We start from the raw sequence: 24,502 nt of genomic DNA on the forward strand, positions 1-24,502 counted from the left end.
AGAAACACTGCCCTTTGCAAACGGTAACTCAGATCAGAACCTCCACACAACCCTGTGAGGTGGGGGATCTTGTTCTGGACCCCTTGATGGATGGAGAAACTGAGGCCCAGAGAGGGTACATGTCCGAAGCGATCGAGCTAGAAAGTGGCCTAGCTGGGATTCGAACCTGGCTCCACAGTCCACGCTCTTAACTGCTGTGCACACAGGGGCTCTCCATCGAGTCCGGAAAAATGAAATGTTTGGGGGGCGGGCTACAGACGCTGCCTGCGCCCCGCCCCTCCAGCCCCGCCCCCCGCCTCCCCAAGCCCCGCCCCCGCCCGGGAGCGCCCCGCCCCCGCCTGGGCGGAGCCGGCGCGGGATCCGGGTGTCTGCGGCTGCGGCGGCGGCGGCGGCGGCTGCGGGGTAGGGGTCGCGGCCAAGATCGGGCCGCAGCGAGTTCGGAGGCGGAAGGCCCGCGGGCAGCGCCCCCCACGCCAGGCGACCCCCAGGAAGGGCGCTCCCCCCGCCCCGCACCTCCGCATCGCAGCAGGTCTGGGGGGCAGGGGGCTCGGGGAGGGCCCGGGGCCTGGGAACAAAGGCGGGCGGCGGGGGACGCCTCTCCCCTCGCCCCCAGCCGGCTGGGCTCCTCCGGGAGCGTTCCTGGGGCGCGGGTGGGGCGGGGAGCGCAGCTGGGGACTGGAGACGGGACCATATGGTGATGGGAGCAGGCCCCTGCGCGCCCCTGCACCGGCTGGGGCGCCCCGGAGCCAGCGGAGGGGGACAGGGCCGGGCCCGCCGGGGCCCCTTCCTTAGGGCCAGGCGCGAGGGGGGTCGGCAGATGGTCAGAAAGAGGTGGGCCCGGCTGACAGGTGGGGTGGGGCGGGGCGCCCATCCTGGCGGCCCTGCCCAGCATGGGGAAAGTCTTCCTGCCTTTTCTCTTCCCCCGCCTCGAGCTCGTTCTCCCGGAACCCGGGGTGGGGCCAGGGCTGGGCAGGAAAGGGGGGCCGACTGGGTCCTCCTTTAAAATGGAAAAAAGCCCCACGGGCCGTTGAGAAAGAGCTTGGCCAGGGGTTCCTCTGCTGGGGTTCCCTCTGCGCACCCAGGCCTTCTGGAGCTTTCCTGGGTGGCTCGGGGAGCAGCCATAGATCAATGGGGAAACTGAGGCCTCGGGAGGTAGTGAGGGCTGAGGAGGGGGGTCCTGGACCCAGATGAAGCAGCCCAGCTGTGGGGACAGATGCCAGGAAGGGAAGGACCAGGGGTGGCCGTGGGGTTCATGGTCACTAGGTGGCTGGGGTGGTTTCCTTCCAGTCGAGGACCATCACTCCAGCCTCCATGGGCTGGAGCTGGGGTGAGTCAGCTCTGTCGGGAGGGAGACGGCCCGGCCCCTTTGACAAACAGAAGGTGGCAGTACCCATTGTCCCACTGTAGGGTATAGCTAGGCTTTATACTTGGGCTGTGTCCCCTGAAGCCCCCTCCCCATCATGGGGGTCAGGGAAGGGGTTAAACTTGGCTGGGGTGGGGGCAGGGCAGGCACCCAGGTGGCCCACACCTGCCAAAGTCAACAGGCAGGCCCCGAGGGGGAGCTCTTTCCAGCTGGCAGCCCCCCTCCCCCAGCTCACACCTGGGCCACGCCAGCTGCTCACTCGGCCAAAGTCCACACCGGCACCGTCTGCAGGGGCTGGTTCCTCAGCGGCCAGAGGAGGCACCCCATGCGTGCCCCCCAATCCCCAACCTGGGTTCTTGCGTTTGACGAACATCCCCATTTTCCAGAGGCCACTGAGGCCCAGAGAAAGCAAGAATGTGTCCGGGGTCACTTGGCCTCCAAGTGGCAGAGCTGGGGTTTGAACCCAGGTCTGCTGTATCCCCTGAAGCCGTTTGGGGTGTTTTATCCTTCCCGGGGCTCCCCCCTGCGCCCCCTGAGCATTTCAGGCCTCCCCGCAGGAGGCTTCCTGCCAAGATGGCGTCGGCTGGAGACCCCCCGACAGGCCCCCGGGATGCCGCAGACCAGAACTTCGACTACATGTTCAAGCTGCTGCTCATAGGCAACAGCAGCGTGGGGAAGACGTCCTTCTTGTTCCGGTACGCCGACGACTCCTTCACGCCTGCCTTCGTCAGCACCGTGGGCATCGACTTCAAGGTCAAGACCGTCTACCGCCACGACAAACGGATCAAGCTGCAGATCTGGGTGTGCCGGGGGGCCTGCCTGTGGGTCTGTGGCTGTGGAGGGCCTGCGGTTCCCCCGGGGATGTCCACGTGAGGGCATGGGGCTGTGGGGAGGGGCCCCGAGTGAGGGAGAGCCGCCCGGAATTGGGGAGGGGGCTTGGTTCCATGTGGAGAGTAGGGGGTGTTATCCACCAGGAGGAGGGCCTATGCTCTGCCCCCTGGGGTCCGAGGGGGACAGTGCTAGCCCAAGGCAGGTTAGACGTCCTGGTGACCATCAGGGAAGAGGTTTGGGTACCATCTCAGGGGCCCCATTGAGCCTGCCTTGTCTTCAGAGCCACCCCCTTCCCGACCCAGCTGCTAACTGTTGTCATGGTAACTAGCATCACTCCAGCTGCATCACCATAGCACCCTCTGGCCCAGGTGGCTCTTGTTTGTAGTCATTAAGTTCTTGGAAATGGGGTGAAGGGGGCTTATACGTCTGTGAGAGGCCTCTGACCCCTCAGCCTGGGACCCCCTCAAGGGCAAGGCCACCATCAGCCTGCGGCTGTGAAGACAGGTCCATGCCTCCACCCTCAGACTGGGGCTGTGGGCACAGGGTGGTACCCCCCTCAGACAGGGCCCTGCAGGCCAGGGGGGACAGAGAGGGTGGCTTCCGGCAGCCTGACCATGCTATCTGCCCAGGACACGGCGGGCCAGGAGCGCTACCGGACCATCACCACAGCCTACTACCGCGGGGCCATGGGCTTCCTCCTCATGTACGACATCGCCAATCAGGAGTCCTTCACCGCCGTGCAGGACTGGTGAGTGCTTGCTGACCCCTGACCCCCTGACCTTTGTCCTTTCCCCCCAACCCCTAATTCTTGGCCTAACGCCCCTCCAACTCCACAGGGCCACGCAGATCAAGACCTACTCTTGGGACAACGCCCAGGTTATCCTTGTGGGGAACAAGTGTGACTTAGAGGACGAGCGTGTCGTGCCCACCGAGGATGGCCGGAGGCTCGCCGATGACCTTGGTTAGTGCCCACCCTGGACCTCCCAGAACCAAACCCCCATCCCCACCCTCGGGGCCCAGGTCCAACCACAGTCAACAGCCCTTTGCCCTTTGAGGATGTGCCCAGAGAAATAGCCACATGGAGGCCACCTTCTCCATTTAATTTCAGGGCATTCACCCACAGATAGCCCCCAACACACACTGCCCTGGGAACCCAGACTCAGCAAAACCATTTCTGGAAATTTACGAACAGCCACACCCATGTGGGAAGTCGTGGAATAAATCAAATTGCAAACTGTTAGTAGAAGGGAACCTTGGCAACCCCCCAGACATCTCGCAGTGGAGGAAGCAGCCAAGCATAAAGTATAGTTCCACCATGGAATACTATGCAGCCATGAAAAAGGACGAGGGTGTTCTTTATATTCTCCTATGGCAAGATCCCTGGGCTATATGGCTCAGTGGAAAAAGCAAAACAGAGGGTATGGCTGCTTCCTTTAGTCCAGGGGTCAGCAAACCTTTTTGTGAAGGGCCGGATAGGAAATATTTTCGGTCATAAGGTCTCTGTTGCAACCACTCAGCTCTGCCTGAGAGCAGCCGTAGAGAATGCCTCAATGAGTGAGTGTGACTGTGAGCCTGTAAAACTTGATTTACAAAGGCGGGCAGTGGGCCAGGTTTGGCCTGCGGCTCAAAGTTTGCCAACCCCTGCATTAGTGTATAAAAAGGGAGTAAGAATGTATACTTAGATTTGCCTAAAGAAACTCCAGAAGGATACAGAAAGTTCTAGTAAGAGCAGTGACCTGTGTGTCTGAGAACTGGGAGGTGGACTTCTCAGTCCAAGTTTTTGAATCTAGTGAATGGATTATCTATTCAAAATTTAAGCTAAACAAAAATGTTATCCTGGAGTGTTCTAGTATTCTAGGCCCTTCCAGGACTTTCCTTGTGGGAGGTGGTGTAACCACTGCAGGGGAGGACGTGTTGAGGACCCAGGCTCTGGAGCTAGAATCCTAGTCTGCAACCCACTAGCTGTGTGACCTTGGGTACATCGCCTCCCCTCTCTGTGCTGCCATTTCTCCTTCTAGGACACAGAGGGGACACCAGCCTTGTCTGTTTCGTTGGGCATTTAGAAAGGTTCAGTAAGCTAATGGCGGCCCCAATGGAACGTTAACCCACATGATTTCTCGATCACTCTGTAATCTGGTACCAGTGATCTCAGCTCCCCGGGCCCGCACTTCCTCATGTGTGAAATGGAGATGTGCCCGGCCCCACCTCCTCAAGTTGTCTTGAGGGTTAAATGTCCTCAGGGATAGCGAAGTTATAACCAAGTCTGGAGCATGTGTAGGTGACATCTAAGTGTCGCATGTTTGTGAACTCTTTTTTTTTTTTTGAGGAAGATTAGCCCTGAGCTAACATCTGCTGCCAATCCTCCTCTTCTTGCTAAGGAAGACTGGCCCTGAGCTAACACCCATGTCCATCTTCCTCTACTTTATACATGGGACGCCTACCACAGCATGGCTTGCCAAGCGGTGCCATGTCCGCACCCGGGATCCAAACTGGTGAACCCCGGGCCGCCGAAGTGGAATGTGCGCACTTAACCTCTGTGCCACCGGGCCGGCCCTGTGACCTCTTTTTGATGCTGGCACATAAAACTCAAAGCTCCACGGGGCCCGCAGGCCTGAAATATTTAGTCCCTGGCCCTTTGCAGAGGAAGCTCGCTGGCCGCAGGGCTCCGGGACCCCTTTCCCTTTTTCTCTTGCCGTCCGCTTGTTGGAGGAACTGGATCCCTGTTCTGTGGAATGTCTGCCCTTTGAGGTTTGACTCTTTGCTCCCTCATGGTGTCATTTAATCTGCTCCTCTGTCCCCTGTGTTTTCTGGGAACTTGAACCAGGGTGTCGTTTCCACATGTGCTGGGACAGGGCCTTGATCCCCAGTTTGCCCAGAACAGGCGAAGCCAGCCATGACCCAGCTGAGGGCATACTTGCGCATGTGGCCCCCAGCTTCTTACAGAGGACGTCTAGTGACGGGGGCCGAGGGGCACTTCCCACTCTTATTAAGTTTGAAATATCGGAATCCGAAGCAGGAGATAGAATTTGATCCCAGTTTTGTAGGAAAAAAGCCACACACATGCATACATACAACCCCCCCCTTCAAACCCAACCCCAACAATTGGGTGTTTTTAAAAAAGAGTATAAAGTGAAATACCAAAATTACCAATAGACGCTGGCCTGGTGGCATAGTGGTTAAGTTCATGTGCTCCACTTTGGTGGCGTGAGGTTTGCGGGTTCAGATCCCAGGCACGGACCTAGCACCGCTTGTCAGGCGATGCTGTGGGGGCGTCCCATGTAAAACTAGAGGAAGATTGGCACCGCACAGGCTCAGGGCCAATCTTCCTCAACAACAACAATAAAAAAGAAGGAAATTATCAATAATAATTGTTTCTGGGTGAGGAGACTACAAATCGCTTTTATGTCTGTCTTGATTTCTTTTAGTAATTTCCAGCTTCTCCAGTGAATATTTATCATCAGAAAAAAAGTGTTAAAAGAAAAAAGGACTCAGATTGTTTGAGGCAGAGCCCCACGCAGATAAGGAGATGCCAAATTTGCCCAGGAAGATAGCGGATGATGATGATCCCTAGGCTCAGAGTAGGAGGTCTGAGTTTGTGCCTGCCTCTGTCATTCATTCATTCATTCATTCATTCGTTCGGTTAGTCAGTCAGCAAATAGTTTCCAAGAGCCTGCTCTGTGCCAGGCACGGGGCTGCAGTCCTGGCCAAGGGGGACAGAATTCTGCCCTCTTGGAGCTGATGGAGCGGTGGAGACAGTAAACGGATAGTCACACATAGAACTATTTAATTACAATTACATTTTTATAGTGGAGCCTGACGAGTGCAGCCGTGAGGCCCGTTGACCCTGTGCTGCGTCTGTCTGAATGTCTGACCCTTCTGGGCAGATGTGGCAGGTGGGGACACATCGGGGACCATTCAGGGCCAGCTCTCTGCAGCTAGAGGCTGAACCCCCGTTTCAGGGGTACAGGAAGGGTTGTCACGTTCTCCCTTATTTTTAGGTTGATGCGCCACTTTTTGTAGCCGAGGGACCTTGGGCAAGTCCCCAGAGCGTTTGTACCCCCTCCCACCTTTGGGAGGACTGTCATCACGTTAGGGTGGTCACGAAGATGCTGAGAATACCTTCCAAGCTACCTGGCGCCCCTCCTCCGCGGAAGGAGCCAGCCTCCCCTCCCTCCCAAGGCCCACGGTGGTCCCATAGGAATATTTGGGATTACTGATTTATATCTAAAATATTTATTTAATATTCGTTGTCTATTGTTATTCGAGCCAAGGCAGTGTGGGTGCGACTCCCAGCTCTGCCACGTGTCACCTCTGTGAAGCTGGATGAGTGGCCGTTCCTCTCTGTGAAATGGGCTCTCTTTGTAGGAACCTGAGAGCATCATTAAATGAGTTAATTTACGTAAAGTGCTTAGGAAAGTGCCTGCCACATAGTAAGCACCATATAAGCACCACTATTCTTTTTTTTTTTTTTGAGGAAGATTAGCCCTGAGCTAACATCTGCTGCCAATCCTCCTCTTTTTGCTGAGGAAGCCTGCCCCTGAGATAACATCCGTGCTCATCTTCCTCTACTTTATATGTGGGATGCCTACCACAGCATGGCTTGCCAAGCGGAGCCATGTCCACACCCGGGATCCGAACCTGCGAACCCTGGGCCGCCGAAGCAGAACATGCGCACTTAACCGCTGCACTACGGGGCCGGCCCCAAGCACCGCTATTCTTATTCCTACCATTTTTAGTGCATTCCCAAGGCCAGGGCCTGTGTGCATCGCATGCTCTCTGCGAATCTGGGAAACCCGCTTTCATCTGCTTGACAGGTCGCAAACTGGTGGCCCCCTGGGCCAAAGCCAGTCAGTCCTCAGTCCTCTGCCTTGTTTGATCTAGAGCATGTTTTCCAGAACATGTGAAATGCTTGGCTCCCTTTAAGAAGTCCACATAAATATCTGGCTTTATGGACTTTGGTGTGGCAGAAATTGGACGGAAGATGAGCTGCACCTGCCCGGGGGCACCGCCATCCCTGCTGGGCGCTGGAGTGTTCAGCCTGGACTCTTGCAGCCACTGCCCTGTGACCCAGAGGTTCTTAGGATAGTTCAGACCAGGGCTGCAGCCACAGGTTTTCATCATGCATGAGTGCCACTGGTCCCACTTACAGACAAGCAGACTGAGGCTCAGAGAGACTGAGGCACTCAGCCAAGGTCCCACAGCTGCAGCAAAGACAGACTGGGCTTGGAACCCAGACTTGGGTGATGTCACAGCCCCGGCTCTGCCCCTCAGGGGTCTCACGGGGGTCTGTCCCCACCTTATGTCCTTCCAGGTTTCGAGTTCTTCGAGGCCAGCGCCAAGGAGAACGTCAATGTGAAGCAGGTCTTCGAGCGCCTGGTGGATGTCATCTGCGAGAAGATGAATGAGTCCCTGGAACCCAGCTCCAGCCCAGGCAGCAATGGAAAAGGCCCGGCCTTGGGGGACACCCCACCTCCCCAGCCCAGCGGCTGCAGCTGCTAGAGATGCTCCCCAACCCTCCCCCGCCCCCCGCTGCCTCAGCAGGGACTGTGACCGAGGCATGAGCCACAAGGGCTATTTCCAAGCTCAGGGTGCCCCCTGCCCCCGCTCAGCTGTCAGCTGCCCTCCTCTCCCGCATGACTCATCCTCGCCATGGCCACCAGCCTGCTCATGCAGCCCCGTCCCAGGCTCCAGGCCCTGGGGACTCCGCACTGCAGGCAGGGTCTGGGGACACTGGCGTGCACGAGCTTGCTGCTTTTCAGGTGTTCTCATGGGGGAACATGGGCAGCACGCCCCGCCTGATGGAGGGGCAGCCACAGTGCCTTCTGGTAAGAACCACTCCCCACGTCCATTCCATGTCGGCGTCGCTTGGAGTTCACGGGCTGCCCGGAGATGCCTCGTCTTCTCCCTCATGCAGTGCGGCTTCCCAGAGTTCACCCCTGGGGATGGGGAAGGCGGCTGCTTTCTCAGGGTCCCTGGGTCTGCTCCCCGAGCCTGCCCGTGAACTTCCCAGACCTCAGGGCTCCAGGGCGGGGTGATGATTTTGGCCCTCGCAGACCCCTCCCTCCTGGCCTGCAAACCCTCTACCTGTGAACGCAGTATTAAAGTAGCTTTTCTTGTTGTAAGGGGACAGGGAGTCCGAGCCCCCCGAGATTCAGGGGCCCCAGAAGTGCCTTCTGAGTTTCCCCAGAATTCCACATCCCCCACGACCTTGCCATGGTTTCGGCTTCTCCTCTGCATCCCAGGTCCATAATTGAATTCTGGAACTGTGCGCCGCGTCGGGCCAGGCAGAGCATCGCCCAACCCCTGGCATTCCTGCTTGGGGCTTTTTGCCAGGTTAGCCTCAGAGCCAAGGGCCTGGGCCCTCCTGCCCAGACCTGCCTCCCCGGGGCCCCATTTGGCCGGTCCTGTTTGAAGCAAGGTCTTTCCACATCTCACATCCTGCTAGCAAAGGAAATGAAGCAATGTCCCCGTAGCTGGCGCTCACTGGCGACTTTCCAATGTAAAGACTTGGGCCCTTCTAACTGGGGGACCCAGTGTCCCCTTCCAGAGCTGTGTCATCGGTGAGGCCCCACCACATGACGTTTTCTGCTAATGGGGGAGGAATTTTCGGCTAATTTTAAGGAATGCTTTGGGGCTGGGCCGGAGGGGCGAGAAGATGGCATTGTGTAACTGCTGTTGTGGCTTGTGCTTCACAGAGGCAGTTCCGGGGGTACTGGCTGGTGGGGGATGGGCTAGGGTCAGGTTCGCTGGTTGAGTTACCATCGGGGAGCCCATGAGGCTGGGGTCCCCCAGCTGCCAGGGGCTCCCGCTGGGAGGTTATGTGCAGTTTGGGGATCTACATCTTGGCGACCCCCCACCCCCACCCCGGCAACCAGCTCAGGACCCTTCCTGCCCACCCAGCTCTCAACTCCAGGGGCATGGCCCAGAACCCTAACTGACACCCCATAACTCAGCAGACACTGTGAGGACATCCCCGGTGGATGCTTTGTGTTCCTAACTCCACTCTCCCAGCCTCCTCCCAACAAAACGACTTCCTGTGGCCTTGAAGATCTCAGCCTCTTCCTTCGGGAGTGGGGAAGCCCTGGTTCAAGTGTAATGTACGTCTTATCTTTGTAGGAGCTCTAGATTGCATTTGTTTCAAGAGGGTCCCATTCACCCCATGCCAGGGGCCACCCTTAGAGCTTTAGAATGAAGATATCTTTCTACGCCAACCAATTGGATGACGTGGTGAAATGGACAAATTCTTGGAAACAAAGTGGGGGTATCTGAGCACTTGGGGTGGGTGTCAGAAATGCTAGTTTCTTTGACGTAAAAGTGAAATTAAGCAGCTAAAATAGGGCTTCTTAAGATGCACCATGGCTTGTCAAGATTCTGTTGGCCAGTCCGTTTCCCTTAAGCTGCTGCCAGAAATAATGGCAGATCAGAGAGCTATTCTCTGAGGGACCAGCTGACTTGTCATTGCCTGTGCAATAAAGAACAGCTTTGGCTGCATCTTGGACCTGACCCAGCCTCAGCTTTCTCTTTACACAGGATTTTTCAACAGTCGAGCTTCAAGTAGCGACAGAGACAGCTGCATCTGGGTTCTCGAGACTGGGAATAATGTGGGAGCATTTTGTTTGTTTGTTTCTTCTAAAAATAATGCAAGTTTTTATTGTATGATGTTTTGAGGGGAGGGTTCACGATGGTCTCTGGGGAACTGAAACCGATGTCCTTGAAGATGATTGGGGGGGATGGAGGTATGTCGAGTTTGCAAACAAAAATTAAACCAAAGGCCGTGGGAAAATCACTTCCCAACTCCAGGGAGACTGAAGTCTGGAGAGATCGCCTGAGGCTGAGAGCCATCCTTTCTTACCATGCGCTTTTAGCAGCTTGTTTTTCCACGTTAGATTTGGTGGGAAATTGCCAGACCGCAGTGGTTTGGGGTTCTGTTTCTCTTCTTTCTTTTTTTGGCTTCTCTGGGGATCGTGTTCTTGTGTCTTACTCTCCTACTCCCCTTAAAGAAACAAATCGGGTGAATTTGGTCTCAGCGTTGAAGGCTAATTCCGTTAACTGGCTTCTCCCCAACGATCCCAGAACACTACGGAGCGAGCGCTCAACCTGGTCATTCGTATCCCGGATGTGGTTCTCCTGTGTAAGCCGTTCTCTGAGGTCCACTTGTAAAAAGATGTGCATTTTTCTCCACAAGAAAAAACAAGTAAAGTGGTTATACCCAAAGGCATTTGTTCTCTTATTTCCATTTGTGAAATGCGGTTTCCAGGAAGAGGGTGATTGCATTACGGCCAAGTAAATGGTTGGTTGAGGGCCATGCGTGATGCAGCAGAACCCAGATCATCCTGGGGAAGCTCAGGCCTGGGGCTGCCTCTAGCCAGGCCTCATGGCCACGGCCTTGGCCCTGGAAACTTCTGTTGCATGGAGGGGCAGGGAGGATGATGTTGCCCCCACTAATCCTAGTAAGAAGGTCTGTCCCCACAGCAGCCAGAGGGCACCTGTGAATACCCAAGTCAGGTCACTTGCCCTCCTCTGCCCAGCACCCTCCGTGGCTCCCACCTGACTCAGAGTAAACATCTTCCAGAGGCCCACAAGGCCCTGCAGGATCTGACCTATTACCTCCCTGCCCTCTCCTCTTCCCACTTGCCCCCCCCATACTTGCTCACTCTGGTCACATTGGCCTCCTTGCTGCTATTTGCACCTACCAGGCCCCTGTCTCAGGGCCTTTTCACTTGCTGTTCCCCCTGCCTGGAACCTTCTTATCCGAGGTAGTCACATGGTTCCCCACACTCACTCCCTTTTCCAGGTCTTTGCACAAAGCTCACCTCATTGGTCCTCCTGTTTAGTACTGCAACCCCTCCCCCAGCATTTCTACTGTCCCTTTCCCTGTGTCCCCTCGCCATAACCCCTGGAATCTAAAATACTATGCAATGTATGCATTTCGCTTAAACAAGTGTCTCCACTATAATATCAGCTCGTCAAATGCAGGGGGGTTTATTTTTCACTGCCACACCCAGCTCTTCCTGGCGGATACAATAAAAAAAGAAACATTTGGTCTTTGTCCCTGGCTCCTGGCACACAGCTCCTAAAAGCCTTGGACTCTGGAGAGATACGAATGTGTTTGTATGCTAATGAGAGGTCTGGGGCGCTGGGGGCCCCTGGGTAGCTTCAGGATGGGGGCTGATGACTAGAAAAACCAAACCCTGATGAGAGGAACTTTCAGCCCAGAGGGGCTGGAGATTGAGTTAATTGACCAATGGAATGGCCAATGATTTAATCAATCATGCCTACATAATGGAAATTCCATAAAAACCCTAAACAATGAAGTTCAGAGAGCTTCTGGTTGCTGGGAGGGTGGTGCACCCACAGAGCGCCTGGGAGCTCAGGGCCCCTTCCCCAGACCTTGCCCCATGTGTCACTCCCAGCCTGCTGTTCCTGAGTTGGACCCTTTATCATAAGCTGGCAACAGTAAAGCACTTTCCTGAGTTCTGAGAGTCATTCGAGTTATCAGACCTGAAAGGGAGTGGGGTTGTGGGAACCTTGTAGTCGAATCAGACAGTGTAGGTCTCCTGCGGACCTGATCCTTGCAACTGGCATCTAAATGGGGACAGTCTTGTGGGACGGAGCTCTTGAACCTGTGGGGTCTGCTGCAAACTCTGGGTAGTTAGCATCAGAAATGAACGGTAGGACGCCAGTTGGGACCCACAGAAAATCACTTGGAAGTATTGTGAGTAAAAACAGTTCATTTCTGACATACAGCAGGCACTCAATAGATGTTTGTTGAGTGAATGTATGAACTGCAGAGGCCAAGAGGGAGCTAGGTCCAGGGACTTGCATACCATCCGGGATTCTTAACTCCTCTCTCTGTGCCTTCTCTCTGCAGCCTTGTCCCCATGAGGTGGCCCCCTCTGAACCAGGTGAGCTTCGGGGGAGCTGCTCTCTCCTGATCACTCTACCTAAAGTCCCAAAACCTTGGTCCCACGCCCATGCCTGACCAATGGCTGCGGTTAGAGAGATGGAACGTGCTGATTGGCTGGCTGGAATCATGAGCCCGCCCCTGGCTGAGGGACGGAAATCTGAGAGGTGGGATGGTTCCCAAGAAAACTAGGTGTGTTCTCGCCGAAAGTGGGAGATGATTGCAGCGACAGCAAATATGGCACGTGCCCATTTTATGCTCCTCAAAATCCCCCCCAAAAGGAGAGAATTAGATGAACCACCGTTTTGCAATCCCCAATGATAGAATTGACTCAGGCCGCTATGGCCGTCGGATGAAGCCCTTGGTTTATTGCTTCTCAGCCGTGACCATGGCCACCGCTTAGAAGCGCCTGGGTAAAGGGAAGAAATCACCACGCCCAGGCCACAGCCCCGTCCAATTAAATCAGAAGATGGGGAGATGGGGTTCAGACCCAAGGGGTTCAAACGTACAGCCAGGGCTGAGAACAAGTGACGTAGAGGCGATATGGGGGGAAGAGGAACAAGGCAAAGGCGCCACAGAGAAGCAGCAGCAGGTCCAGAAGGCAGGGCACTCCCCAGCATTCCACACTCTTTCTGCAACAGATCGAAGGTAGGCGGGGTTGGGGAAGAGGAGAAAGAATCTGGAGCCGTGTTTCTCAAAGTGTGTTCCCTATACCAGCAACATCGGCTGGGAACTCGCTAGGAATGCAGATTCCTGGGCCCCCTCCAGGTCTGCCGAGCCAGAAGCTCTGAGGGTGGGGCCCGGACACCTGTGCTTTAACAGAACATCCAGAGGTTTCTAATTTATCCTCACCCCATTCCCTTGGGGGTTAGCTTTCAATGTCCGAATTTCGAGGGGGACATAAACATTCCGTCAAGTGTGAGCATGGCATTATGCTTGCAAACATAATATGCAAATAAAGATCCAAATATATACATTTTTAGAGATATGTGCCGAACGATGAGGGGGGGAAATGACATTGTGACTTGTTTGAAAATACTTCCTCAAGGGGCAAAAGTGAGAATGAAACAAATATGTCAAACTCTTGGTGATTGTTGAATCTGGGTGACGAGTATGTGGGGGTTTCTTTGGATGAATTCTCTTGGCTTTTGTGAACCTTGAAGATTTTTTTCACAAAACAATTTATAAAACAAAAACGCTGCATGAGAAGGAAGGCTGGGTCATCCCGTTCAGGTACTTAGAACTGAAATTGTTGCCAGCTGGTGTGGAAAACAAAACGAAGGAGAAGGAGTCAGGATGACAGGGGTTCCCCTGATAATAAAAGCATTATGAATCTCCCTCCAAGAAGCAGGTGAGTGCCACAGAAAAGTAAAAATGAGACCACTGCTCCAGCAGCCAGGTGGGTCCAGGTGTCCTGTCCTCCCCAGGTCTGTCAGCCCAGCTTGGTGAACAGCAGCAAGGTGGCGAGAATTCCTGGCAGCTGAAATGGGAGAAGAAACACTGAACCAACTTGAGGGACCTCCAAACCCAAATCAAATCAGATACACAGAGAGGGGGAGCACCCTGCTCCGGAAAGGCAAGAGGCAAGGATTTACAGATGGCAGAATGTCCTTCAGGGCCAACTTGGAGAGAATTTGGACCTGTTACCACAATCAGTCTCAGCTGTGGGTAGAAGGTGGTGGCCCATCATGATGCCCATCAGTCATTCTCTCTTTACTTCCCCCAGATCCTGTCTCCACTCTCTTCTGCCCTCCCCCAGGTCCTGCAAACTACATTTCCCAGAATCCCCTGCTCACTCACTTCCTGTTAGGTTTGGCCAATAGGAAGCACCAGCAGGCGATGGGTGGGCTGGAGGAAAGGTTGGGGTATTTCTCCATCAGTTGCTCCCACTCTTCTTCCCATCCTGAGCCCTCCATGACCAGAGCTGTGAGCAGATGACCCCTCCTCCTTGGCTCTTGCTGTCCTCACCTCTTCAGGCCTAGAAGTAAAAGGTCCCGTGTTGCTAGCCCCTGAGTGCCTCAACATCCCTCATTTTCCTTAACCCTGCCCACGCCTCTGGAAGGAGTTCCCTGGAAGCTTCTTAGAAGGACCATCTGGGGGCTGCATTCTGTTTCCTGCTGGGATCCTGACTGTTACGACCTCCTTGGGGAAGAGGGTGTTGTATAATTTGCATATACATAATCAATATTATAAATTTGTACAATGAAAAAAATACTCACTTTGAAAACACAAATCAGACTAATGAGAATGATCCATATTTCAGCTGGTGGTGATATAATGCGTGTGTATTCCTTACAATTCCCATATACAAGATCATGTCGTCTGTGAATAGATAATTTTCCTTCTTCCTTTCCAATCTGAATGCCTTTTATATCTGTTCCTTTTCTTTCTTTCTTTTTTTTTTTTTTTTGAGGAAGATCAGCCCTGAGCTAACATCTGCTGCCAATCCTCCTCTTCTTGCTGAGGAACACTGGCCCTGAACTAACATCCATGCCCATCTTGCTCCACTTTACACATGGGACACCAACCACAGCATGGCTTGCCAAGCGGAGCCATGTCCGCACCCAGGATCCAAACCAGTGAACCCCAGGCCGCTGAAGCAGAACGTGCAAACTTAACTGCTGAGCCACTGGGCCAGCCCCTTATATCTTTTTCTTGCCCAATTGTCCTGGCTAGAATCTCCAGTACAATGTTCAATAGAAGTGGCAAGAGTGGATATCCTTGTCTTTGTTCTTGATTTTAGTTGGAAAATATTCAGTCTTTCACGATGAAGTGTGAAGTTATCTATGAATTTTTCACTGATGTCCTTTATGAGGTTGAGGACGTTCCCTGCTATTCCTGGATTGTTGAGTGTTTTTATTATGAAATTATGTGGATTTTGTCAAACGGCTTTTCTGCATCTATGGAGATGATCATGTGGTTTTGTCCTTTATTCTGTTACTATAGTGTGTTGCATCAATTGATATTTGTACGTTGAACCAGCCTTGCATTCCTGGGGTACATCTCACTTGGTCCTGGTGTATAATCCTTTCTATGTGTTGCTGGATTCAGTTTGCTAATATGTTTTTCAGGCTTTCTGCCTCTTTATCCACAAGAGTTATTGATCTGTGGTTTTCTTTTCTTATGATGTCTTGGAATAGCTTCATAGAGTAAGTTGGGACATAATGCTCCCTTTTTTATTTTTTGGAGGAGTTTTTGAAAAAAATGCTATTCTCCTTTCAATATTTGGTGGTATTCAACAGTGTGGCTATTTGGCCTGATCTTTTCTTTGTAGGAAGTCTTCTGGTTACTAATTTAATTTTTTTACTTTTTATAGGTCTATTCAGATTTTATATTTCTCCTTGAGTCAATTTTGGCAGTTTGTGTCTTTCTAGGAATTTGTCTATTTCATCTAGATTATCTAATTTGTTGGCATACAACTATTCACAGTATTCTCTTATAGTTTTTTTTGTCCCCCTAAAAGGCCAGTAGTGATGTCCCCTTCTTTCATTCCTGATTTTAGTAAATTGAGTCTTCTCTATTTTTTTCTTTTCTATCTGGTTCAACTTTATCATTTTGTTGACCTTTTCAAAGAACCAAATTCTGATTTCATTGCTTTTCTCTATTTCATTTATTTCCACTCTAATCTTTATTATTTTCCCTTTTGCTTGCTTTAGGTTTAGTCTTCCCTCTCTCTCTTTTTTTTAAAGACTGGCACCTGAGCTAACATCTGTTGCCAGTCTTCTTTTTTTTTTCTTCTTCTTCTCCCTAAAGACACCCAGTACATAGTTGTATATTCTAGTTGTGAGTGCCTCTGGTTGTGCTATGTGGGACGCCGCCTCAGCATGGCCTGATGAGCGGTGCCATCTCACACCTGGGATCCAAACCGGCGAAACCCTGGGCCACCAAAGGGGAGTGCGCAAACTTCACCACTCGGCCACGGGGCTGGCCCCCTAGTTTTCTCTTCTTTGTCTAGTTTTGTAAGGTGAATGTTAGGTTATGTATTTGAAAACTTCATTCATTTTTTAATATAGGCATTTACAGCTGTCAATTTCCCTCTAAGCACTGCTTTAGCTGCATCCATACATTTCGCTTTCAGGATTCTTTTTCTTTTTAGTTTGACTATACTATGTGTAGGTGTGGGTCTTTTTGCTTTATCCTCCTTGAAATTCATGGAGCTTCTTGGAGGTGTAGATCCATGATTTTCATCAAATTTGGAAAATTTTTGGCCATTATTTCTTCCAATATTCTTTCTGCCTTTTTCTTTCTCTCTTCCTGCCCTGGAATGCTATTCTACAGATGCTTGTGTGCTTGATTGTGTCCCACAGGCCTCCAAGGCTGTGTTCATTTTCTTCATTCTGTTTTCTTTCTGTTCCTCAACTGGATAATCTCACCTGACCATCTTCAAGTTCACTGATTCCTTCTTCTGAAAACTCAGATCACATGCTGAGCCACTCTACTGAATTTTCCGTTTAATTTTCCAGAATTTCTATTTGCTGCTTCTTAAAAAATCATTTCTGTCTCTATTGATCTTCTCTATTTGATCAAACATATTCTCATCTTCTCCTTTAGTTCTTTGAATATATTTATAACAGCTGATTTAAAGTATTTGTCTAGGAAATCCAACATCTGGGCTTCCATCTAGGGCAGTTTCTATTGACCGATTTTTTTTTTTCCTGTGTATTGGCCACACTTTCTTGTTCCTTTGCCTGTCTCATAACTTTTTGTTGAAAACTGGACATTTTAAATACTATAATGTGGTCCTTTGAAAATCACTCTCCCCTGCCCCGACTCCCCAGGGGTTTTTTCGTATTGCTGTTTGTGGTTGCTGCTGCTGCTGTTTGCTTGTTCGGTGACTCTCTGGGACTGATTCTGCAAAGTCTTTGTTGTGTGCAGTCACTGAAACTCCTGCCTGGTTAGCCTAGTGTTTGAGGTGAGAGTTTTCCTTTTTCAAAAGGGAAACCTGACTTTTGAAAGTTCAGCGATATTCTGCCAATATTTATTGCGTCATCCATTCTGCCCATGAGAAACCATACTTCATTCTATCTTTACAATCTAGATAGTGAGTGTAAAAAGTAGGGCCAATTTAATTGAAAAGAACTTCCATTTACTGCCCTGGATTATCAGTTCATTCTTTTCTCCCTGGGGCCTGTCTGGGTGGAGCTCTGAGCCAAGATTCCTCCTCGGACAGGGTCAGGGATGAGAACAGCTCTGTACATAGTGTTTCCATGGTGACTGGCCTTTGAGCATCTCTGGTGGTGTACAGGACCACCTTTCAGCCACTCCCTCACTGTGATCCTTGCCTTGAGTGGATGACAATCAGGACCTCCCTGGAGCTGATGACAATAATTTCCCAGAGTCGGCTCATGCTTGCTGATTTCCCAGAATCAGAGCATTGTGCACAGCCTCTGACGTACTCCACCTCACGAATGACTCCCAACAATTGCACAGCCCGGTTTACAAATGAGGGAGGCCATGATCCTGACTCTCAGTCAGAGAACTAGTGCGTGACATAACAGGGCTGGAGTTCTGAGCCCCAGCACTTGCCCACCCAGGCCTCCTACCAGGTAAGAGTGGGCCAGACCCGACAGGTGGATGGAGAGGGCAGATCCCCAGACTAAGCTGTTCCTCATCTGAATCAGGTCTGAGGCCCCCAGCACCCTCATGCCTTCCCTCCTTTCTGGGGGAACCATTAGTGATCACAGTAATTAATCGCCCTGCTTAAAATGAGCTCCCCTCTCCTCTTCCCAGCTGTATAGTTCTCCTTAACACATATCACTATCATATAATATATTTGCCAATTTTAAAAATCATATTTCTTGTCTTTTAGAATGTCAGCCCCATGAAGGCGGGGATTTTTGTCTCTTTGGCTCATTGCTGTAGCCCCAGTGCCTACAACATTGCCTAGACACAGTAAGTTTTCAGTAAAGCTTGTGGAGTGCAAAAGTGAATGTTAAAACCCTTCTAATGGCTTTCCATCATTTTCAGAATACAAGCCAAACCCCTCCCTACAGCCCATAAGGCTTTGTATGATCTACCCCCGTCAACTCCCTGAACTCATCACCCCCTACCATCCTCCTTGCTCACCCTGTTCCAGCTACAGGGGCCTCCCTGCTGGTCCTTGAATAAGCCAAGCTTATCGCTGCCTCAGGGCCTTTGCACCAGCTGTTCCCACTGTCTTCTCCCATATATATACATGGTTTTCCCTCACCTCCTCAGGTCAGTAGTCAAATGTGACCTCCTCAGAGTGGCCATCTCTTATTCCCTTCCCTATCCCATTGCCCTGTTTTACTTCCTTCCCAGCAGAAACCTTTAACTGAATGATCATCCATCCCCCCCACTTGAATGTCAGCTTCACCAGAGCAGGGAGTTTGTCTTTTGTCACTGCTGTGTGTCCAGTGCCCAGGACACTGCTTTACACACAGTGGGTGCTCAATAAAAGAGCTCAGTGTGTCCCAGAGGGGCTGGGCCTTACCTGGATCACTGCCGCCCCCAGTGAGCCCCCGCTTAGGTTGAAACTCTGAGTCTTGGTTATTTCCAGGAGCTTGGGCAAACAGCCCTGAGGACACAAACATCAAAGCAGGCGGGACCTGGTTAGGGGCCCGTGAACTCCAAGCCCCCGTCAACGCCCACCCATCGGGCCACCCAAACTCCTCTCGGATTCAGGGAGTACAAGAGGACAAAGACACAAGGACCTTGGCTCTTTTCTCACTTGACTGCCCCCCACCCCACCCCAGCACCTTCCCTGGTATCCTTGTTCCCCCTCAACTCCAGAACCTACCACTCACTCCTCTGTATCCATCTGTGCTGACCTCCAACTGTGGTGATTAAGAGTATGAGCAGATGCCCCAAGTTATTGCTAGCTGCATGACCTTGGAGGAGTCACTAGACTTCTCTGTACCTCAGTTTCCTCAACGGTAACTGGGACCAAGTGGATCTGCCTCACAAGACTTTTGTGAGGATTAAAAGAAAGAATCTATATGAAGCATAGCAGTAGCCTGACACATAGTCAGCATTCAGTAACTGTTAGTTATTTCTGAGTGCTCTTTACATATGAGCAGCACCTTAAAAGCCCTTTACATGTATTTTCTCACTCATTTCTTACTACACCCCCATGAGGTAGGTACTGTTTTTTTCTCTGGTTTATAGGTGAAGAAACTGAGGTTCAGAGAGTTAAGAGATCAAACAGTGGGTGGGCGGGGCAGCCACCCGCAGGTAATGGGGCCTCCACCTGCTATTCTGCCTTCACTGAGATACTCCTCCTCCCAGGCCCCTGGCACTTCTTGCTTCTGGAAGCTTGGGCTGCCTTGAGCTCACTGTTGACACAGTTCAGTGCTCCCCTCCACTCATTAGGCATTTATCAAGTGCCTACTGTGTTCTGGGCACTGAACTGGATGCTGGCAACCCAGCCATGTACAAAACAGACGAAATCCCTGCTTTGGTGGGGCTGACGTTTGGGTGGGGAAAACAAGTAATAAGCAAGTACAGCAATACTACTGTCAGGTGGTGATCAAGCCTGGGGCAGACGCTGAAGCAGAGTAAGGAGACGGAGCGTGATGGTGAGTCAGGGGGCGGATGCTTTTATAGAGAGGAGGTCAGGAACAGCCTCACCGAGGCCGTGACCATTAAGCACAGATTTGAAAGAGATGAGGTAGGAAGACATCTTGGGGAAAAGTGTTCCAGGCAGAGGGAACAGCCTGTGCAAAGGCCCTGAGGCAAGCATGTGGCTGATGTGTTTGCATATCAGTGAGGAGGACAGTGTGACTGGAACAGAATGAGTGAGGGGGTGAGTGGGAGGAGGCAAGGTCAGGAGGTGACACGCAGGTTGTGCAGGGCACACTGGGCCAGCGTGTGGCCCCATGTCCAATTCTCAAGCCCTGGCCTGGGACTTGCCCCGGCCCATTCTCTACAGCGTCTGGCTCCCAGCAGGAGCCGTTCCATGTGAATGGCTATGTCATGAATGGTTCCTATTCTTCCCTCAGGGAAGATCCCTGTGGTCACTCACCTGCAGCAGGAGTTAAAGGGAAGCTGGGGGGAGGGTTGGAAGCCCAGCTCCACCACCCCCTGGCTGTGGAAACCTTTGTTTGCCTCAGTCTCCTCATCTGGAAAATGGGAGAAGAGCAGTCCCCACCTCGAGGGGTGCGCTGGGGATCAAACTCACAAAGCAAGGGGCCCGTCGTGTGGCTGCCATCACTATTGTGAGGATGATCATGTGTCATCATTGCTGCAACTCGATTTCTGTGTGTGGCAGGCGGTGTGGCCCAGGCAGTGGACTCAGACCAACATGGATTCAAATCCCAGCTCTTCTGAAGCCATGTGACCTTGAGACCATCACGGCCCCTCCCCGAGCCTCAGTTTCCCCATCTGGGAAGTGGGAATGGCAACCCTAACTCCTCAAGGCCGTGTGGTCGAAATGAGTTGAACACACCAGGAGAGCTGCTTTCTCTCTCCCCCAGCCCCTTTTGCTGGGGTCCCTGAAAATATGCCATTTCTATAACAGTCCCCAGCCCTCGGGGTCTATCGAGGCGATGCCCAGCAAAATCTCCGGTTACCTCCTGGTGGATGATGTCTGTGGACACATTGTGCCCATCACAGGCCACGGTCTGGATGGATTTACAGCAACTCCTGGGGTAGGCGTGACCCGTCATCATTTCAAAGGAGGAGCCAGAAAAATCCGTGTAGTTTTTCACTCCACAGCACTTTAGCTACAGAAAAGACAAGAAACACTTGAAGCTCCCTTTCAAATATTAAATAATAAACACAATAGAAATCACAGTCACCATGGCTACAATATTCCAGGGCCAGCTGTGCTACATGCATACCTTACTCCCCCCAGGTCATGGCTCAGAACCCTCCATGGCTCCCATCTTCCTTGGGGTAAAAGCTGAACTCACCATGGCCCACAGGCCCGGCACAATCTGCCCTGTCACCTCCAGGCCCTCATCTCACCCCACTCGCCCTTTTTCTCAGCTCCACCCGCGCTGGTCTCCTCGCTGTTCCTCAAACACACTTATCAGGCTCAGGCCACCAGCCTCAGGGCCTTTAGACAGGCTGTTCCCTCAAACATCTTCAGGGCTCCCCCCCTCACTTCATTCAGATCTCTGTTCAAATGTTGCTCCTCAGAAAGGCCTGCCCAGACCCGTCTTTCCAAGTTAGCCGCAACCCCTGTATCAGTCAGGCTGGGGGAAGTGATGCTGCGTAACAAGCAGCCCCTGTATCTCGACAGTTCACTTCTCCCTCACGCCACACACCCGTCACAACTTGGCAGGTGAGCTCAGTTTCTCAAAGTCACTCGGGGACTCAGGCGGATGGAGTGGTCACCATCTGGATGGTTCCACTTTGGTGGCAAAATGGAAGAGCTCTGGAGGGGCCGTGCACTGGCCATGAAATGTGCCAGTTTGGCAGGAAGTGACACACATCACTTCTGCTCATAGCTCATTGGCTGGAACATGTCATGTGACCCCCAACCAACTATCTGGAAGCCAGGACAGGCCATCCCACTGTGTGCTAAAGTAGGTGACAAATAGCACTTATGAGTCAACCAAACCCTCCCCTCCTATGAGCTTGTTTTTCTTCACAGACTTATCACCCCTGACCAATGTCTACCTGGTGGTTTTTTGTCCATCTCCTCACTCAAGCGTCAGCAGCACAGGGCACGGATTTTGTTTTATGCCTTCCTGGGTGCCCAGAGCCCTGAACAGGGCTCAGCATGGGCCCCTCTCGAGCCTGGACATGACCCCACGGCAGTTCCTGGGCCCAAGACTCACAGGTGAAATAGCCCTAGAAACAGGCAGAGGCTGTCCCCTCCCTGGGCCCCAGACCCCCTCCTCAGCTGCCTGCACCAAGAGCTCAGATGACACTTGGAGGTGCTCTTGCTCCTCAAACAGCAAGACTCAAGATGTGAGTCTCAGCACCTCCCACCCAAGAGGAGGGGTACGATCATAAAAATATAAAAAACAGAGGGGCTGGCCCAGTGGCATAGTGGTTAAGTTTGTGTGCTCTGCTTTGGCAGCCAGGGGTTCACTGGTTCAGATCCCAGGCACAGATCTACACATCGCTCATCAAGCCATGCTGTGGTGGTGTCCCACATACAAAATAGAGGAGGATTGGCACAGCTGTTAGCTCAGGGCCAATCTTCCTCGCCAAACAAAAAAAGAAAGAAAAAACAAGTGTTGACAAGGATGTGGAGAAACTGGAACCCTTGTGCTTTGCTGATGGGAATGTAAAATGGTGTAGATGCTATAGAAAACAGTATGGAAATTCCTCAAAAAATTAAGCATAGAATTACCATATGATCCAGCAATTCCACTTCTGAGTACAGACGTATAAGAATCGAAAGCAGGGACTTGCACAGACATTTGCACATCCATGTTCCTAGCAGCGTGATTCACAGTAGCCAAAAGGTGGGAGGAACTCAAGTGTCCATTGATGGAAGAATGGACCAACAAAATACGACGGAATATTATTCAGCCTTAAAAAGGAAGGGAATTCTGACACAGGCTACATTGATGAACTTTGAGGACATTACGCTAAGTGAAAGAAACCAGTCACACAAACACAAATACTGTGTGACTACACCCATAGGAGGTCCCGGGAGGAGTCATATCCACAGAGACAGGAAGTAGGATGGTGGCGCCGCGGGATTGGGGGGTGGGGGGAGTTGGTGTTTAATGGGGCCAGAGCTTCAGTTTTGCAGGATGAAGAGTTCTGGAGATGGATGGTGGCGATGGTTGTGCAACATTGTTAATGTACTTAATGCCACTGAACTGGACACTTCAAAATGGTTAAAATGGTCTATTTATGTTTATGTCTATTTTCCCATGTTAAAAAAAGATGTAACTCTCACCTTCTCCATGACCGAGTTCCAGTCCGTGGAATAGTCATCGGGCTCGTTGAAACCTTTATAGTTCATCCTCAGGGTCACAACGTTGTGCTCCAAGCCCATGTCTTGAACCTCAAAGATAAAACAGGAAGGCATACAAAATAGCCAGGCGCCCCAGGTGGGGAGGTTTCTTGGGGACAGAGAGGGCTGGTGTGGGTTTCCTTTCGGCTTCCCTCATGTTCCCTGCCCTCAGCCATGGGTCTGCGCTGGAGGCAGGTGAACCCAGGCGACCATCGCCCCCGAGAGAGGGACCCGGGGGAGAGCGTGGGTCTGGAGCCCGTGGCATCTGGTAGTACTGATCAGAAACGAGTCTGAATCATTTGCTCTTTCCAATCGCCCACACACCCACCACGCCCCCGATTTGGCTGTAACTCGATTAAAGTCTTGAATAGCAACTTTAGCAACAGCAGCTCTCTCTCTCTGCACAAAGGAGCAAATTTAATTTTCTATTTTTTAAACAAAGGTCTAAATAAAAAAATGTTTTTCCGAAGAGGTGATGCAGGCACATGGTTCGAAATTCACAAAGCACAGAAGGGGAGCCCATGCAAAGGCTCCCTCCCACCTTTTTCTCCCAGCCAACCAAGTTCCTCCCCCTCCACGACGATGACTGTCACTGTTTCCTGTGTCCCAAATGAGATCTTCTATGTGTGCCAAAGCAAAGTCTATTCTCCTTATTTTCCTTCTTGCTTTCTACTACTCTCATTGTTCTGCCTCTGCCTGTTCTTAGCAAGAGCAGCAGAGGCTCCTGGGGGCCCTGCCCAGCGTGTCCCGGTGGCCTCTGTCATTTCTCTGCGCGCCGAGCCTGGGGGCCTCTCCGGCGCAAGCGCCCTGGGAGCAGCCCCTCAAGGGATAGTCATACCGCAGCTCCCTCGCCCCTTGCTGGGGAAACAGGCGCGCGTTCTGCGTTCCATCCCAGACATCCCTCAGCAGGACTGAATCCAGGTACCCACAGGGTCACCTTTTAAGGACTGCACTCCCTTCTCTGCCTCACTTCCCTGTCCCCTACAGGTGTTTCTTGGGATCTCCTCTCAAATAAACCAGCCTTCCAAACCTTGTCTCGGGATGGACTTCTGGGGGGGACACAAATGTGGACATGGTTCTGTGCTGGAAAATGCACCATCTCGTGCATATGGGGCCTCTTTCCTCCTTTCCACCTGCATCAGACTCCCTGGTCTGGATTCTTACACATTCAGCTTGGATGCTCACTAGGCTGGCGGCAATCTGTTGCACGTGCTGGTACATACGTCATTCTGCACCCGACCAAGCTAATCTTTGGATGAATCCGCGAGATGGGATGGTTGGGTCAAAGTGTCCAGACTTTGTCATTTTGATGCATTTTGCTAACTAGCCCCCTGTTTTGAACACATTTCAAAGCTCCAATAACTTTTACAGCTTTTCCCATTACCTCCTCCCGACCCCTCACCCCAAAGGCGGGAGAGATGGTCAAACGGACTCGGCCAGTTTCTTGAGGCCTTCGAGGGCAGGGCTGAAGTTTTCGGCTTTCACATCGTCCAGGTGCGGATCTCCGGCCCTGGGGACCGGC

General features: G+C 52.1%; 2 protein-coding genes across 2 annotated transcripts in view; one reads left to right on the top strand and one right to left on the bottom strand.

Annotated features, from left to right (window-relative positions):
* Positions 1-358: 358 nt before the first annotated feature.
* RAB3D (RAB3D, member RAS oncogene family) lies at positions 359-10,411 on the top strand. Its single transcript, XM_046686154.1, has 5 exons — positions 359-529; positions 1,921-2,164; positions 2,824-2,942; positions 3,031-3,155; positions 7,506-10,411. Exons 2-5 carry the CDS (start codon positions 1,937-1,939, stop codon positions 7,691-7,693), a joined length of 660 nt encoding a protein of 219 aa, XP_046542110.1. The 5' UTR covers positions 359-529; positions 1,921-1,936; the 3' UTR covers positions 7,694-10,411.
* A 3,119-nt stretch (positions 10,412-13,530) lies between these two features.
* The window catches only part of TSPAN16 (tetraspanin 16), a 15,580-nt gene continuing 4,608 nt past the window's right edge, over positions 13,531-24,502 (bottom strand). The window contains exons 3-6 of the mRNA XM_046684900.1: positions 22,924-23,031; positions 20,630-20,782; positions 18,553-18,636; positions 13,531-13,578 (exon numbers count right to left, since the gene is read on the bottom strand). Of these exons, the coding sequence (XP_046540856.1) occupies positions 13,531-13,578; positions 18,553-18,636; positions 20,630-20,782; positions 22,924-23,031 (393 nt within the window). The remainder of the gene's footprint in view (positions 13,579-18,552; positions 18,637-20,629; positions 20,783-22,923; positions 23,032-24,502) is intronic.

Source organism: Equus quagga, chromosome 14, assembly GCF_021613505.1.
Source record: "Equus quagga isolate Etosha38 chromosome 14, UCLA_HA_Equagga_1.0, whole genome shotgun sequence".
Taxonomy (NCBI): Eukaryota; Metazoa; Chordata; class Mammalia; order Perissodactyla; family Equidae; genus Equus; species Equus quagga.